The sequence below is a fragment of the Cotesia typhae genome, unplaced genomic scaffold (genome assembly GCF_013202065.1).
Source record: "Cotesia typhae breed Kobodo isofemale line unplaced genomic scaffold, CoteBio_Ctyphae contig_50, whole genome shotgun sequence".
NCBI classification, from domain to species: Eukaryota; Metazoa; Arthropoda; class Insecta; order Hymenoptera; family Braconidae; genus Cotesia; species Cotesia typhae.
Genome location: NW_027423758.1, coordinates 1,114,616 through 1,129,543, shown reverse-complemented (window position 1 = coordinate 1,129,543; position 14,928 = coordinate 1,114,616). Strand labels below are relative to the sequence as shown.

At 33.7% G+C, this 14,928-nt stretch overlaps 5 protein-coding genes across 7 annotated transcripts; 2 read left to right on the top strand and 3 right to left on the bottom strand.

Moving 5' to 3' along the window:
• The first annotated feature begins 14 nt into the window (after positions 1-14).
• Dus1 (Dihydrouridine synthase 1) lies at positions 15-6,376 on the top strand. 2 transcript variants are annotated; one of them, XM_074250111.1, is made up of 6 exons: positions 15-166; positions 4,368-4,939; positions 5,044-5,292; positions 5,407-5,653; positions 5,866-6,027; positions 6,092-6,375. In XM_074250111.1, the coding sequence occupies exons 2-6, from the start codon at positions 4,368-4,370 to the stop codon at positions 6,248-6,250; spliced, it is 1,389 nt and encodes a 462-aa protein (XP_074106212.1). In that variant the 5' UTR covers positions 15-166; the 3' UTR covers positions 6,251-6,375. The 2 variants fall into 2 exon arrangements, with proteins under 2 accessions (XP_074106212.1, XP_074106213.1); XM_074250112.1 differs by lacking the exon at positions 15-166 and adding an exon at positions 339-508 and having other exon boundaries at positions 6,092-6,376.
• Positions 529-4,338, top strand: LOC141531972 (uncharacterized). Its single transcript, XM_074250101.1, has 3 exons — positions 529-2,574; positions 2,825-3,562; positions 3,711-4,338. The coding sequence occupies exons 1-2, from the start codon at positions 1,216-1,218 to the stop codon at positions 3,161-3,163; spliced, it is 1,698 nt and encodes a 565-aa protein (XP_074106202.1). The 5' UTR covers positions 529-1,215; the 3' UTR covers positions 3,164-3,562; positions 3,711-4,338.
• Cox10 (Cytochrome c oxidase assembly factor 10) lies at positions 6,307-8,607 on the bottom strand. 2 transcript variants are annotated; one of them, XM_074250123.1, is made up of 6 exons: positions 8,505-8,607; positions 8,226-8,333; positions 7,818-8,088; positions 7,287-7,658; positions 6,848-7,165; positions 6,307-6,601 (listed from the first exon to the last, which is right to left on the bottom strand). In XM_074250123.1, the coding sequence occupies exons 2-6, from the start codon at positions 8,295-8,297 to the stop codon at positions 6,423-6,425; spliced, it is 1,212 nt and encodes a 403-aa protein (XP_074106224.1). In that variant the 5' UTR covers positions 8,298-8,333; positions 8,505-8,607; the 3' UTR covers positions 6,307-6,422. The 2 variants fall into 2 exon arrangements, with proteins under 2 accessions (XP_074106224.1, XP_074106223.1); XM_074250122.1 differs by having other exon boundaries at positions 8,449-8,590.
• A 396-nt stretch (positions 8,608-9,003) lies between these two features.
• On the bottom strand, positions 9,004-11,056 carry LOC141531979 (uncharacterized). The gene is made up of 2 exons (XM_074250109.1): positions 10,876-11,056; positions 9,004-10,401 (listed from the first exon to the last, which is right to left on the bottom strand). Exons 1-2 carry the CDS (start codon positions 10,924-10,926, stop codon positions 9,058-9,060), a joined length of 1,395 nt encoding a protein of 464 aa, XP_074106210.1. The 5' UTR covers positions 10,927-11,056; the 3' UTR covers positions 9,004-9,057.
• Positions 11,057-11,154: 98 nt separating this feature from the next.
• Positions 11,155-14,820, bottom strand: Pasha (microprocessor complex subunit partner of drosha). Its single transcript, XM_074250099.1, has 6 exons — positions 14,684-14,820; positions 13,600-13,941; positions 13,064-13,147; positions 12,596-12,983; positions 11,728-12,436; positions 11,155-11,638 (listed from the first exon to the last, which is right to left on the bottom strand). Exons 2-6 carry the CDS (start codon positions 13,934-13,936, stop codon positions 11,306-11,308), a joined length of 1,851 nt encoding a protein of 616 aa, XP_074106200.1. The 5' UTR covers positions 13,937-13,941; positions 14,684-14,820; the 3' UTR covers positions 11,155-11,305.
• Between the last annotated feature and the right edge of the window lie 108 nt (positions 14,821-14,928).

Below are 14,928 nucleotides of genomic sequence, written 5' to 3'. Positions count from 1 at the left end.
CCTTTCGTCGATAAAGCAGTGTCATGTCATCTGTCTCCGCAGCGTCAACAAAAAACAATATTGCAACTTTTTTTTGCTAAATAAAAAGTAATAAATAAATAAAAAAAATTTTAAAAGTTTTAATAAGAAGAAATAGAAGAAATTATTTAATAAATTTTATTTAACGGTGCGTATTAATTATTATTTAATCAAAATAATATTTACGAGAGAATTTATAGGTTATGTCGAGCAAAAATCAAAGAGTAATAATAATAAATATAAAAAAAAAAAAATAACCGTGTCAATATCGTAATTACCCTTGGCTATGAGCAGCAAGTACGTGACAAGTGTGACACATGAATAATAACGTGGAAAAAAATATAAATCCTCGGTAGCTTTGACGGTCATGTCAATAAATAATTACACGTGGTCGATAAGTCGATTTTAGTGCTACCTAATTCCCACTTAAGTTCTCAGTGAATTATAAAATAATAAAGTGATAATTGGAAGAGTTAATACCCAGGTCCAGGTAAGTGAATGACCAAGCTATTTAAAAATAATATAAAATTATTAGTGGGTGAGCATAAGGTTTCCATGCCACTATCGATTTTAGACGCGCGCATTGCTCTGTCCTATATTTTAAACCAGTTATGTTTTATCCTTAGTTTTGTTCGTGTCGTCCGACCTGGTGCACTTTTGTCAGATGCTCTCGGTTTGTAATCACTAGCTTGTCAATCTCATCAACACTAAAAGTTTATTTTTATTACAAAAAAATTATTTTAAAAATAATCAAAAAAAAATTTTTTGATTAAAAAAAAAGTGAAAAAAAAAATCAAGAAATTAAATTCAATGGATTAATAATTAATTAAAATTAAGTTAGCTGACATTTAAAAATAAATAAAAATTTTTTTATAAAAAAAATTTTTATTCCTAAAAAAATTAAAAAACTATAAGTGCAATTTTAAAAAAAATATTTTTTAGTTCTAATTAAATATTTAAAAAAAAATCAAAAAATTAAAAACGGCAAACTTTACTATTACTAAAAATGATGGTGAGATACTGTAGGATGATTGCATAATAAAACTTCAGAAAATCAACCTCCAAAAATAGCCAAGTGGGCTTTGTCTTACCTTGCTGCATCAGTGGTAAAAACTCAGGATAAATGCATCAGTACAAGCGCCGACCTCCTCGAGGCTCGTCTTGAGTGTCATCTAGGTGACACTAGAGTGAACCGTGATGCTAAACCCACCAGCGAAGCTTCGGAGTTGCTGCTCTTTGCAAGCGACCTTCGGGCCGCCTGAGCAGAGAAAAACCAGGAGATTAAACGGAGTGCAATTGCCGTTGCACCCTCAACAAGTGGCCGGGTGGTTGGTGCTGGTGGTCCTGAGTTCAAGCACAGGGTTCCTGGTGGTGCCTCAGCTGGCTCCTGGGCTTCGAGAGCCAATAACCTGCCTGCTGGCTTTGATCCTGACGATCCACATCTTGGCTCACTTGACAGCGTTGCTGTTGGATCCAGCTCACCCAAAAGTTCGTCGGCAGCCGACTAATTTAGTAGTCCCGGAGTTCGACCGGACGAAGCACCTCCATGTCATCGAGAACGGCCGCTGCCACTTGTGCAACATCACCACGAGCTGCAAGAGAACCAAGCACTGCTCGGTCTGCAATAAATGCGTCAGGAACTTTGATCACCACTGCATGTGGTTGAACAACTGCATCGGGGGACGGAACTACGCCGCGTTCATCGTCTGCGTGGTCTCAGCAATCCTCTTGGCGCTGACCGTAGCCGGGCTGACCACTTTGGAAGTCACCGCGACCTTCTACTGGGAGAAGACCCTGGACAACATGGACAACATCACGCTGCCTTTCCTCCCTATCCAAGGGACCAGTTCCCTGGTGGTAATCTCCATCGTCGGAATCCTCTCGGCAATTGCCGCTGCTCTGCTGATCCACCTCTGCTTCTTCCACGGGTACATCGCCTGTCTGGGAGTCACCACCTACGAGTACGTCAGGAGCAAGCGGGAGAAGAAAGCCGCTGAAAACGCGCTCCAGGAAAACCAGCAGAGCTCTACTCCGCAAGTTCCTAATGGATTCTGCACGGAGATCAACCAGTACCACTTCTGCAAGTCGGTCGATACTGAAGGCACCCAGCCTGACTCTAATCAAGTCTTTATTTGCTCAACTCACACCCAGTCTTCAAACACTGCTATCAACAAGGAGAAACGCAACTTTCATTTATATTTTTCATATGAGATTCACAGTGACGCTACCTCCATTGAACTGTCCTCCAGGTCCGAAGAACAAGTTAGAAGTCCTGGACTTGCGGTTGAAAGGTCGATTGAGCTCAAGCCGTCGACACCGTCGCCGGTTTCCTGTTGCTTCTCGATCATGAATCACACGTGGTCTGATAGAAGGAACAAGAAGAAGTCCAGGGATGCTGAAGAGAAACCTATGACTAGGTGCACTACTGTCAGGAGGATTCAGTCCTTTTTGAGGACCAGGTGGAGGAAAAATCCTCGGTCTAGAGCTTTGGAAAATTCAAGGAGGAAAAATCGTGTTACACCTGTTAATACTCCTGATTCTGATAAGGAACTTCAGGTTTGTTGGTTTTTTTAATTTAAAATTAGCTTTTATTCGCTTAAAAACGCCCACAGTTGCTTTAAACTCCGCCCCGTAGCAACTGTTGCCTGGTAACGGCTTTAAGCCCCGCCCTATAGTAACTGTTGGCCAATAAGGAGCCTAGACACACCCCCAATGGGCGTTTCTTAGCAAAAAAGCCTATAAAATCACAGAAAAAAAATTTTTCTGATAAAATTAAAATTTTTTATTAAAAATACTACTCTTTTAGGTCCAAACAATCGCAGTACCTTCACCAAAAGACCCCGAAGTGGTGCAAAGGCCAATAAAACTTCCGCCGCTTAATCTTCCGTCCAGACGAAATGGATCCATAGAGGGGTTGGACTCTCTCGCAGCCTCCAGCGGAGTTATCTTCGCACTACCTGCTGTAAAAAGAAGCCGAGTTCGCCGTCCATCGCTCCACCGGCGGCCGCGGTTCAAAATGAGCCCCCACGTTACACAATCCGCCCAGTTGTCCCCGATTCCAGAGTCGGAATTATCAAAGCCTGCCTCTCCGCGCTCGCCGCAGCTCAAGCATTTTTCTTTCCCGCCTTCTACTATTTCGGACTAATACTCCAGGAATTTTAAAAACATTTTTAAAACTGTTAAAAGTAATAGTGTAATGGCTGATTTTAGGGCCAGGAGCAACGACTTGGTCCGTCCTGCGTCCTTGTTACTTGTGTAAATAGTTTACATTTGACATATCGAATAAATCCAATAATGTGAATGATTTATTTAATGGTTTTACTACTGCTGTTGTGTAGCTAGGAGGTTATTTAAAACCCGATAGTTCAATCCCCTCTGTAGCTGGTACTCACTGGTACCCGATGGGGAACCTAACGAGGGATTGTCAAGCAGAACACGGCCGGTACATCCTCTATTACCCCTCATATGAATCGCTTTATTATCGCGTGACAAAATACTTTAAGTTTATACTAGCGTGCTCAAATTGTAGATACGTAATGCCGAGGTAAGTCGGAATGAGAATAGTTATTGGATTTGTTTAAAAAGTAAATCAATTATTGTAACTGGTTATTTGAAGAACAAATGACATATTTATTTACTTTTTTATGATTAAGTCATTGACCATTTTTTTAATTAATTTTTTTTTTTTACAGGTAATTTGACTAAATTTTGGGAATTCCATTTAAAAAAAAAAATTTTATTTTAATTTATCAGAATAAATTAAATTATTAAATAATGAATTTTGTTAAATTGCACTGTACTTTTTTAACTATTGACATTTTTAAAGATATAAGCTCATCTTGATGTTACACTCATCAAGAGCTTTCATTTGAGTACCCACATGCATTTTTTATATATTTATATATATTACATATATGTAATATATATATAAATATATAATATATATGAAAAATTGATGTGGGTACTCAAATGAAAGCTCTCGATGAGTGTAACATCGAGATGAGCTTATATCTTCAAAAATTTCAATAGCAGACAAGATACCAGGTCATTATTATAATTTATAATTAGAATAAATTAAATTATTAATTTGAAGAAAAAAATTTAAAATGGAAAATTTTCTAATTTAAATATTCTGCAAGCCTGCACGAAACAATGATACTTATCACAACAAAAACATTAATGCTAATGGAGCGCAACATTGCATTGTTGAAAGCATCTATGATAACATCTCCATAAAAAAAAAATAATGATGTTTACATAGATTAATCTTTAACTCAAACTACTTTACCATAAAAATAATAAAAAAGTATTTAAATAAAATTCTAATTAAAAAAAAAAAATTATTTTAGATGACAACCAACATCTGGGAGGACCTAGGATCCCCGCGATTAATCGTAGCACCGATGGTAGACGCCAGCGAATTAGCCTGGAGACTTTTATCCCGGCGCCACGGCGCTCAGTTGTGTTACACGCCGATGCTTCACTCCTCGGTCTTCTGTCGGGACCCCAAGTACCGGAAAGAGTTCCTGGCCAGCACACCGGAGGATCGTCCCTTGATAGTTCAATTTTGTGGGAACGACCCGGCGACTCTCTTGGAGGCTGCTCTGCTGGCCGAGCCTTACTGCGACGCGGTTGATATTAACATTGGGTGTCCTCAGGCGATCGCCAAGCGCGGTCACTACGGAGCTTACCTCCAAGACGACTGGGACTTGTTGGCGAAGATTGTCAACACGCTGAGCAAGAGCCTGAAGATTCCTGTCACTTGCAAGCTGAGAGTCTTTCCTGAGATTGATAAGACGATTGCCTATGCTAGGATGCTGGAGGCTGCTGGAGCTAGTTTGCTGACTGTTCATGGAAGAACTAGAGAGCAGAAGGGTCCTTTGACTGGTTTGGCTTCTTGGAAACATATCAAAGCTGTCAGGTATTTTTTAATTATAAATTTAATTTTTTTAAGCATTAAAAAAATTATTTTAAGATTATAAAATCATCTCTTAATTATATAAATTAATTAAAATAAATTTTTAGGGAAGCTATCAAGATTCCAATGTTTGCAAACGGAAACATCCAGTGTCTCCAGGATGTAGAGAGATGTCTGGAAGAAACAAAAGTCCAAGGGGTGATGACAGCGGAGGGAAGTCTCTACAACCCTTATATCTTCGACGGTGTGAATCCTCCGTGCTGGGAGCCTGCTTTGGAGTACTTGGACCTGGTGGAACTTCACCCAGCTCCTGCTTCATACATCCGAGGACATTTGTTCAAAATTTTCCAACATATGTACGCATGAAACTCAAAAATATTAACAAATAATTTTTTTAAACCTACTAAAGATTTAAATCTTTGGTTAAATAAATATTAAATTTATTAAAATAAATATTTTGACAAACTTAGACTTTGTTTGCCGGAAAATGCTGAAGAACGTGCCCTCCTGGCGCGGTTTTCCACCATGGAGTCCTTCAGGAGCGTCGTGGAGAGACTAAAGAATAGGTACTTGCCCTATCATGAAGGAAAAATCCTCTGGGAGCAGAGTTCTCCTCCAGAGGATTTTAATTTGGTGCTACCGCCTTGGCTTTGTCAACCTTATGTTCGTGATGCTCCTCAGGTTCATATTGAGAAGGTCTCAGCCAAACAAATAGAGGTAATTTTTAATAATATTAAAATTTGCAGACATTTGATAATTTTTTTTTTTACTAAATTATTGTTAAAAAAAATTTTGTCTCTAAGAATTTGTCAATTTTTTAAATTATTTTTTTTTCTATAATTTATTTGTTAAAAAATTAAAAAAAAAAATTTTTTTTAACTTTAAAATCATTTTTTATTATTTATTAACTGATAAATTATTTTTTGTAGAGTGAGGGAATGAAAAGAGAATTTATTGACGAAGAAGGAAACCAAATATCTCGAAAAAGGATGAAAAAATTGCGTCGCGTTGCAAGACGCCCCAATCAAACTTCACAGACACCAAAAATCCGCAGGGCTTCTATTTTATGTGCAGAGTGTCCTAATCCAAAGGTAAATTATTATTAATTTTATAAATAATTAATTAAAATAAAATTATTATTAATTCATTTTTTAGGGAGCCAAGTGTGAGTACAATTATTGCCGGCAATGCTGCAGGAACAAATGTTTCACCGACAATCTCGACTGTGCTGGTCACCGGAACCTAACGAAGACTCGCCGTGAAATAGCGACTAATTACGCGATCCAAAGATTCAACGATCTAAAAGAAAGCTGATAGACAATTTTATAATTAATTTAAATAATTGTGTAAATATATACATAAATAAAAAATTTTTCTTTTTTTAATCATTTAATTAATAACTATAGAATCTCTATAATTATTGATGATAATTAATAAATAATAATTATTTTACACATATACAAGAGCGATTTTTCGCAGGCATTAACTATGCTAAAACACCCGAAAAATTGCCAAGAATTTGTGAATTTTTTTCATTGTCACTATTGCTGTGCCAATTCTTCTTGCTTAGCAGTAATAGGAGCATTAGAGCTGGCAGGTGGACCAGTGAGAAACGAAATAATTTTCTTGAACTTGCGCTATCTGATTGTTCGTTGAATTTCCATGCTGAAAAATTTTTTTTTTAATTAATTAATTTATTTATTTTTTATTAATTAATTTACTTATTTTATTATATTAAAATTGACATTTGACATTTTTGTTTTTTACTTTTTTTTTTAATAATAAATAAACTCTAAAAAATTATTTATAAAAAAATTGAATAAATAATTTTTTAAAACTTCTTAAGATAAAATTTTAAAAAATAATTTTTTTTGCTTTAATTTATTAGTTAAAAAATTATTAAAAAATTACCTAGATATAGAAAATAAGCGTTCAAAGGAGTTGAAAACGCTGCAAACCACCAATTAGTAACATCTAAAACCGGAGCGAGATATGAAAGCCCCGCTAGAGCTGCAGTGTACCTCAAAGCAGTCCTCCGACAAAGGCTAGGATTAGTAACAGCCATCATCCTATACCCAGCACGGGAGTAATCAGCTCTGAGGTTCCAAGACAGCGCATTAAAATGAGGAAACTGCCAGGCGTAGAGCATCCCGGACATAATCCACGCGCCGGGCGATAAAATGTCACCCACGCAGCCTGCCCAGCCCATTAGAGGCGGTATTGCGCCAACTAGAATTTTAAAAATAATTAATGCTCTATTTTTAAATACATAATTAAGAAATTAGCTTATATCTTTATAAATGTTAAAATTTAACGTAATTTTTTATAATTAAAAATATAAAATAATTACCAACAGATCCGACCCAGGTGTTGAGAATAGAATACCTCTTCATCGGCGTGTAAACAAGAGTGTAAAGAACTAGATTAGCAGCACCCAGTGCTGCTGTCAGTCCGTTGACTTGAAAGTACAGAAGAGACAGTCCAGCAGCTCCTGAAAGCCCGGCGAAAATTATTGCCTGGCCAGGAGTTAAATGTCCTCGAACAAGAACCCGGTTCTTGGTTCTAGACATCTGGGAGTCAAAAGGAACCTCGAAGAACTGGTTGATGGAGTTCGCTGTCGCTGACACTAGCCCAGTTCCTAGAGAACACATTATGAAAATCGTCGGGTCGAATACTCCTGGTGCTAAAGCGTAGCCTCCCATTGTTGTTATCACCACCAGAGCTTTAATAATTATTTTTTTTTTAATAAATAAATTTGGTCCAAAGAATTATTTATAAAAAATAGAAGTTTCAATTTTTTTTTTTTTTTTTTTTTTTTTTTTTTTCATAATTTGTTTATCAAATATCTATTAAATTAAATAAAAATTTATAATTTACTTACATGTCAGCCGAATTTTCGATAGCATTAAACAATGTTTGTGTAATTTTGACACGTCCAACTCTACAGCTCGCCATTCTGGCTCTGGTAATTTTTCTTTAATTTTTCTAGGTGCTTCTACGTATTTTCTATCATTTTGACTAGATAATACTGCGTCAGGAGGAATTAAAATTGAAGGGTTTAAAGATTTTATTGGGAACTTTAAATTTGGTGATATTGATATTAAAGGATCTTCTTTTAAAGGTGACTCTTTTGTTGCTGGTCTTGCTGTGTACTGTAATAAAAAAAAATAATTTTTTTTAAAATTATTATTATCATTATTATTAAAAATTAAAAATAGAAATTTGAAATAGTAATAATGACAATTATTAAATAATAACAATAATTAAAAAAAAACAAAAGAATACTTACTGCTGAAGTAATGATCCTGGATAAGCATGCTGAGTGTTTGCAGAGTCGGGAAGCAGATAAAATGAATAACATTATATTTACCACTGGTTACATTAATTATCTGTCATCCTAAACAAACAATCATCAATATATAGAAATTAACGAGTGACATAATCCAATTATAACCTAAATGACATATGAAACTAGTTAAAAAATTACACGAATAATTTTCACAGAAACTCACATGTCCAGGTTGATTTTAACCTGCTGAATTTTTCGCATAATTAACGCTCAACTCACCTAGTAAATTAAAATAATATTTAAATACATAAATAATAAAATATTAAACAATGTTAGCACATTGTGAACTCGTTCGTAATTTTAATTTTTTTTTAAGAACAAAATTAGTCTTTTTTATCGACAGTTGACATGAAGAATTCCAGTAAAAATTTAAAAATTCGCGCTAAACGCTGGCGTCCTCTATCTTAAAATTTCGGTACCGGCTAATTCTTCAAACTGAAGTTAGCTGACTTTTTAAAATTTAGTAACGGATAAATTACGATCAAAAATGGTTGCAAAAATTTTAGCTAATCATTTTTTTTTTTTTTAAATTTCACATTTAGAAGTTTTTAACTAAGTTGTTATTTAATAATAATAATTGACTTTAAAATTAGCTTAATAGATATTTGATAATTTAAAGAACTTTTTTAATTAATTATGTGAAAAAAATGAATAAAAAATTTGACAGGTAAAAATTTTAATCAATTAAAAATTGTTGGTTAAATAAAAAATTGTGAAGTAATTATTAATTATAAAAATTATATTAGCCAACAAAAAATTATACAATAAGCATTTATGTAGCCATTAAATCTTTCTTAACCCAAATAACACTTTTAGCCTCTTTCTGGTGTCCAACAATCTCCAAAGGATCTTTGTCTTCATGTTCAGAACAACTAGCGCCATCATCGGACTTGGACTTATTTTGAACATTAATTTGATTGTAGACATAAAAATGTCTCTTGCTAAGAACTTTAACAACCGCGGACTCGGAGGTTGAATTAATTTCCTGATGGCTCATCACGTGTTTCAAGAACTCACTCTTAATCTGGTAAGTAGCCGAACAAACCCTACAAATATAAGCTTTTTCCATTAGATGCCTAGCCTGGTGCTTGATCAGCTGTTCCTTGGAATAAAATTGCGCGGAACAAGTGTCACAGAGAAAAAGTTGTTCAGGACGGTGGACCAGCAAGTGTGTGTTTAGTTCTAAAATATCCCTGAACAGCTGACAGCAGACATTGCACTGATAAGGAACAGTGTTGTGCCACAGATGCACGTGCTGATCCAGGGAAATTTGGTCGCGGAATTTTTGGGAACAAACCTCGCAAGTAAATGGTTTTTTTCTATGCGTGCGCATGTGGATCTTCAGGCCTCTTTTCACGCGGAACTTGGCGGTGCAGAGGTCGCACTCGAACGGCTTTTCATCTTTGTGGATCAGCTGGTGTTCCTGCAGCGCCACCTTTTGGCCGAACCTCGCGGAACAAACATCGCAGCCGAACGGCTTCTCGCCGGTGTGGACGCGCATGTGCCGTGACAGGTTGCTCAAGATCGCGAATTTGGCCGGACAGATGTCGCACTCGTACGGCCGCTCGCCGGTGTGCACACGCATGTGTATTTTTAAATAATACTTGTTCCGGTATTTCATGGAACATACTTTACAAGCAAACGGCTTCTCTCCCTTGTGGATCAGCATGTGGTTGTTAAACAATGTCCTTGTACGAAATGTCGAGCTGCAGAACTCACACTCGTACGGCCTTACGTCGTTGTGCACCAACATGTGATAATCGAACGACTTTCGGTACCCGAACTTTGCCGAACACTCTTTGCACTTGTAAGGTTTTTCTTTTGAGTGCTTTCGCATGTGCAATTTTAGGTTACATTTTTGCCGGAACTGCTTGGAACATGTGTCGCAGGTGAATTGCTTCTCGTCTGTGTGCACTTGCATGTGCCGCTTTAAGTGGCCTTTTGTCAGGAATCTCATCGAACAGCTGTCACATGTAAATGGTCTCTCCTCGCTGAGGTTTTTGGATTTTTTTGGAGATACATTTGGTGGATCTTTGGATTCTATTTTCACTTCTTCGATGTCTATGGGGTAATCTTGACAGGTATCTAATTGATCTTCGTCTTTAATTTGACAATCCTGAAATTTTTTTAAGTTAGGAAAATTTATAATACTAAAATTAGCTGACAATTTTAATTTTTTTTTTTTTTAATTAATAAATTAGAGTTAAAAAATATTTTTCAAAAATTGCACATAATTTTTCAATGACATTAAAGTTAGCTGTCACTTGACAATTTTTTTTTAACAAAAAAATTTGTTCTAAAAAAATTATTTAAAAAAAATTGCATTTTCAAATTATTATAAATTAAATTAAAAAATTAATGTCAATTTTTGTAATAATTTTATTGCAATTATAAAATTTTACATTTATAATCATTAAAAAAAAGAGATAGAATTATCAAGTGACAGATAATTTGAGTAAAAATTTTTTTATAATAATAAAATTATTATAAAAACAAATCAATGGACATTAATTTTCTAATTATGAAAAATAATGACACTAACTCTATATTTATTGATTATTATTAATTAATGTAAAAACATAACCCTTACCTGATTTTCAGTCTTTAAAAATACTTGATCAAACGAAATATTGCCTTCCATATTTATAAAATATTTTTACAACTATATTAACAAATCTTCTTAAACTAAATTAATTTAATTTTTGTATTTTTATCATTACAAAAATTGTTTAAAGTAAAAAAATATAAACAGACAGTGTGAATAAATATTCAAGTCTGATATGATTTATATTATACAAAAAATTGCAGTGTACTGCATAGTGAACTGTCGGTAAAAATTTTTTTTATAAATTAAAATCTAGAACACAAATTCCATGCCACGTGTTCTCAACACACTTTATTATTTAATTACAAAAAAAAAAAAAAAAATCAACTTGACAAAATTTTTATAAAAAATCGACCAATACATGATTTAAAGAGAATTTTTTAACATATCACAGAAAATTATAAGTATCAGCAGACTATAAATTAACGTTGTTTAAATTGGCAGCAGATCCGCTTGGAAGATCTGAGGATATAAATTTACCGATTGGTTGAACAGCTTGCCGCTGCTCGGACAATTTTTTCATTTCATGGCGCAGTTTGTTTAAAATAGCGTGATTTGGCTGATTAACAGCAGCCTTTCCCTGGAGCAAAGTAATCTCTTGTTCCTGTTGTTTTTTCTCCTTGAAAGACTTAACACTGCGCGATCCGTACAAGCGGAGCAGAGATCCCCAACTGGGGATACTTGGATGGAGGAGTTTTAAAATTGCCTGGGCCGCTTGTTGCTTGCCTTCTTTTTTATTTCTGCAAACCTAATTTAAAAATTAAATTAATTTTTTAATAAAATAAAAATTAAAGATGCCAGCTTACTTCAGTATTAAAATAAAAAAATAATACTTACAACTTTAGCCTCATGTTTACCAACTCTCATAGTAAATTCATTTTGCTGATGCTTTAACGTATTAACCGAGTAATTAATTTGAACATCACCAAGTCCAAAATTTCTCTGCAAGCAAGTAACTAAAATAGCATGAGGCGAGGGTTCAGTAGTCTTGGCACAAAATTCAGCTACCCGTGGATCAGTAATAGAAATGTCATCAAAAAATGACAAGTCGGCATCAGTATCACCCCGCGAGGCTTTAATTCTCTCCGCATTAGTCGAGCTGTCCGTAGCCATTTCTCCCAAAATCTTGTCTCGCATCTGAGGGATCAAAATTTCCAAAGTTTTGCGCGCTGCATCGGCCTTGGCTTGCTTCTTGCTGCTGCCAAATCCGACTCCGTACTCCATGTCGTTGATACAGACTATTGCGGAGTAGGGTGTCGCCGCATTTTCTAATTCCTTGAATTTATAAGTCGGTTGCTTTTTTAAAGCGTGTTGAACGTATTCGTGCAAAATACAGACAAAACTCTTGCCCGAGGGGTTCATTATCCAGTGCTTGGGAGGCCGTTGATTGGAGCTGTCATCTCCAGCTCCAGAACTTCCGCTTCCGGATCCGGTACCAGTTCCGATAGGGAATGTTATCAGTTTAGTACCTCCAGGTAAGGTTGGACGCTCTAGTTGCTTACGGTTCTTCTTGTTTTTAGTAAATTTACGGCGTGCTGACCATGATCTATAAATTCAATCAATAAATTAATTTTTAAATAATTATAAAATTTTTTTTTTTACCAAGTGCTTATAATCTTAAAATAATTTTTCTAATGCTCAAAAAAAATAAATTTATAATTAAAAAGCTTCAAATAAAATTTTTAATCAAAATTAAAATACTTACTGGAATCTCATGACCTTGATTTTTTTAAATCTAAAAATCTTCTGACAGTAATTCCTCAACCGCTCACTGTCAAGCGAATGGTTGGCCAAATTTTCTTGAATAGTCTCGATTCTAGCACTGGGCAGATTTGAGGCTCCAATTCCGCTTGACTCGCGTTCGGTTTCTTTTCTCTTTTCTTCATTCTCCTCCTCGAGCGCGCGTCTGTACTGCAAGCAAGGAACTGCGCTCACCGGGACTTCATGCTTGCGAACACTTCCAGGGCCCAGAAAGTACGGCTTTGCCAGAGTACACACTCGGGATTGCTTGTGCAGGTACAGAGGCATCCCGCTGTTATGTGTAACCTGGACCCAGCCCTCAGGCAATGCGTCAAAGTGATTATGCCCGATTTCTGGAGGAAATTTCATTTTAATTAACAATTTCACAAAATTAATACAAAAAAAAAATAAATAAATAAGAGTAAAAACTTACCTTGTAAAACTAGCTTCTCTTTTTCTTCATAAGGCATACAATCATCTAGATTTTTCCGCTTATTTTTTAATTCTTCCGACAGACCTTAATAAATATAAAGTTAAAAAAAAAAAAAAATATAAATTACATGATAAAATTTTTTAGATTCTTATAAAAATTAAATTATATAATAAAAAAAAATTTTTTTAAGTTTTACATGTAAAAATTTTTTAAAATTATAAATGAGAATTAAAAAAAAATTTTTTTTTTATTATAATTAATTTTTTATAAATATTTTAGAAAATTATTTAATATCTAAGAAAATTAATTTAACAGATATTTGATAATTTAAATAATTTTTGTAAAAAATAAATTATGAAAAAAAAAAAAAAAAAATTGACAAATAAGATTTTTTAAAATTAAAAATACAATTTTTATAGAAATTAATTTAACAATTATTTTACAATTTTTGGAACAAGGCAAATTGAGATTTTTATAAAATATAAATAATCTTTTATAAAAATTAAGAAAATTAAATTAATAATTAAAATGAATACCTTCTTCGAGCATAGCATGAACTTCCTCATCAGGAATATCAGAATCAACACTATAAATACTGTCAGAATCACTTCCCGAGTCATCTTGATCCGAGTGATGATCAAGATCATCAAGAACATCAAACTGTCTCAAATCATCATGAAAAGCCTCCTCAATTTCCAAGCTTGACAATTTTTCATTTTCATTTTCATTTTCTTGTTCTAATTTATCACTGCTCTTTTTTTGCAAATTATTTTTAAATGGACACTCGGATAATTTTTGCTTCTTACACTCTGGCTCTTCTTTGTCAGGCGTTACTTCCTTGTCGTTAACATCTCCTATTTCATTTGGTTCCATTATAACTGTTAGAATGATAATTTATTAATATTACAACACTTATTTTGACGTGAAAGTTGCGTGAATAAAAAATAACACTGGAAAAAAATTTTATTAAGAGAGTTAAAATATTTGATTTGAGTTTTAAAATTATCAAATAAAAATATGAAGAGTATGGCCAGGTCACTTTCACCAATGAGCCCAAAGTCCAATCGATTTGGAACCATCCGTACAAGAATGGCAACGAAAATTGGACATTTGCATTGATGTCAGCATTTCCAGCCTGCGTTAGATCCGTGATAAATTATTAATTATTATTATTAGTACTATAATAATCTTATTTTTTTTAATTTTAATTTTTGGCAGCCCCAAAAACCAGACAGAAACGTTATTGATAAATCGCTCCTGCGCTGGTTGAGTCTAACCTCTTTCTAAAATTTATTATTATTCAATATAAATTTGTTGTATTTTATAACAAGATTTTTCTTTAAAAATTAAAGTTAGCAATCACTAAAGCATTTTAAAATTTTGTTTAACAAAAAAATTACTTTAAAAAAATTGTATTTTTAATTTTTCAAAATTTTTAAAAGTCAATTTTTTTTTTGCAATAATTTATTTGTTAAAAAAAATTTATAAAAATTATTAAACATCTGATAAATTTATTTTCATGTCAAATTACTAAAATTAATGTCAGTAAATTAACAACAATTGTAATTGTTATTTTATAAATTATTTTTTACAAATTTGACATTTAAATATTGACCTCACCTGACGGCTCTTTATAATTTTTCTAAGTGCAATAGATAATTATTTTTATCTACAATTATTAATCAACAAAATACACTATTTATAAAATAAATTTGATTAAAAAATATTTTTTTTTAATTATACAAACATGATATCGGGTGGACCAGACTCAACTGCTAACTATGGATGCCTTGTCTTCTACAGAAGCGCCATCTAAATTTAGCGCGCTTTTTTAAAAATTAAAAATTCAAAATTATATAACTATA

Excerpts from the sequence above, each read along its gene's own strand:
- LOC141531972 (XM_074250101.1), top strand. The coding sequence starts at position 1,216 with ATGCTAAACCCACCAGCGAAGCTTCGGAGTTGCTGCTCTTTGCAAGCG. Across the intron at positions 2,575-2,824 it reads ATTCTGATAAGGAACTTCAG|GTCCAAACAATCGCAGTACC; the intron begins GTTTGTTGGTTT and ends CTACTCTTTTAG.
- Dus1 (XM_074250112.1), top strand. The coding sequence starts at position 4,368 with ATGACAACCAACATCTGGGAGGACCTAGGATCCCCGCGATTAATCGTA. Across the intron at positions 5,293-5,406 it reads TTCAAAATTTTCCAACATAT|ACTTTGTTTGCCGGAAAATG; the intron begins GTACGCATGAAA and ends TGACAAACTTAG. Across the intron at positions 6,028-6,091 it reads CAGAGTGTCCTAATCCAAAG|GGAGCCAAGTGTGAGTACAA; the intron begins GTAAATTATTAT and ends TTCATTTTTTAG.
- Cox10 (XM_074250123.1), bottom strand. The coding sequence starts at position 8,297 with ATGTTATTCATTTTATCTGCTTCCCGACTCTGCAAACACTCAGCATGC. Across the intron at positions 8,089-8,225 it reads CCAGGATCATTACTTCAGCA|TACACAGCAAGACCAGCAAC; the intron begins GTAAGTATTCTT and ends TTTTTATTACAG. Across the intron at positions 7,659-7,817 it reads ATCGAAAATTCGGCTGACAT|CTCTGGTGGTGATAACAACA; the intron begins GTAAGTAAATTA and ends TAATTATTAAAG.
- LOC141531979 (XM_074250109.1), bottom strand. The coding sequence starts at position 10,926 with ATGGAAGGCAATATTTCGTTTGATCAAGTATTTTTAAAGACTGAAAAT. Across the intron at positions 10,402-10,875 it reads TTTTAAAGACTGAAAATCAG|GATTGTCAAATTAAAGACGA; the intron begins GTAAGGGTTATG and ends AAAAAATTTCAG.
- Pasha (XM_074250099.1), bottom strand. The coding sequence starts at position 13,936 with ATGGAACCAAATGAAATAGGAGATGTTAACGACAAGGAAGTAACGCCT. Across the intron at positions 12,984-13,063 it reads AGAGAAGCTAGTTTTACAAG|AAATCGGGCATAATCACTTT; the intron begins GTAAGTTTTTAC and ends AATTTCCTCCAG. Across the intron at positions 11,639-11,727 it reads GTAAACATGAGGCTAAAGTT|GTTTGCAGAAATAAAAAAGA; the intron begins GTAAGTATTATT and ends TTTTTAAATTAG.